Source organism: Volvox carteri (assembly GCF_000143455.1).
Source record: "Volvox carteri f. nagariensis unplaced genomic scaffold VOLCAscaffold_751, whole genome shotgun sequence".
NCBI lineage: Eukaryota > Viridiplantae > Chlorophyta > Chlorophyceae > Chlamydomonadales > Volvocaceae > Volvox > Volvox carteri.
Genome location: NW_003308243.1, coordinates 5,505 through 6,362, shown reverse-complemented (window position 1 = coordinate 6,362; position 858 = coordinate 5,505). Strand labels below are relative to the sequence as shown.

Genomic DNA, 858 nt, shown 5'->3' with positions numbered 1-858 from the left:
AGTCTTAGTCTTAGTAGTAGTCTTAGTCTTAGTCTTAGTCTTAGTCTTAGTAGTTGTCTTAGCAGTAGTCCTAGTCTTAGTAGTCTTAGTCTTAGTAGTAGTAGTCTTAGTAGTTTTAGTCTTAGTAGTTTTAGTCTTAGTCTTAGTAGTCTTAGTCTTAGTAGTCTTAGTCTTAGTAGTCTTAGTCTTAGTAGTCTTAGTCTTAGTAGTCTTAGTCTTAGTAGTTGTCTTAGCAGTAGTCTTAGTCTTAGTAGTCTTAGTCTTAGTAGTAGTAGTCTTAGTAGTCTTAGTAGTAGTAGTCTTAGTCTTAGTAGTAGTCTTAGTCTTAGTAGTAGTAGTCTTAGTAGTCTTAGTAGTCTTAGTAGTCTTAGTAGTAGTCTTAGTCTTAGTAGTTGTCTTAGCAGTAGTCTTAGTAGTAGTCTTAGTCTTAGTAGTAGTAGTCTTAGTAGTAGTCTTAGCCTTAGTAATAGTAGTCTTAGTAGTCTTAGTAGTAGTCTTAGTAGTAGTCTTAGTAGTAGTCTTAGTAGTAGTCTTAGTAGTCTTAGTAGTAGTCTTAGTAGTAGTCTTAGTAGTCTTAGTAGTAGTAGGTACTCGTCATCTAGGCTCAATAGATAGTTTATGTTTTTGTAGGTTATTGCCTGACTAATGGATGTTATCAGCTGCTGCTTTGTGATTGGGGATAATGTTTTGGGTTGNGTTTTTGGTATATGTGTAAAGTATAATATATGGCTGCAATACAGGTGTAGGTACAGTCCAGATTTCGGTATGGACATGGATCGTTCATACCATGTTGAACACTGCCCATCCCATCAGCACTGGGCACATAAGCAACATTGGGCCAGATCAGTAGTACGGTGG

The 858-nt window shown here is 36.4% G+C and overlaps 1 protein-coding gene across 1 annotated transcript; it reads right to left on the bottom strand.

Annotated features, from left to right (window-relative positions):
- On the bottom strand, positions 1–789 carry VOLCADRAFT_101335 (uncharacterized protein; the record flags this gene model as incomplete). Its single annotated transcript, XM_002959774.1, has 2 exons — positions 1–564; positions 787–789. Coding segments are annotated over 2 exons (567 nt in total), but the record flags the coding sequence as incomplete, so codon positions are not given.
- Between the last annotated feature and the right edge of the window lie 69 nt (positions 790–858).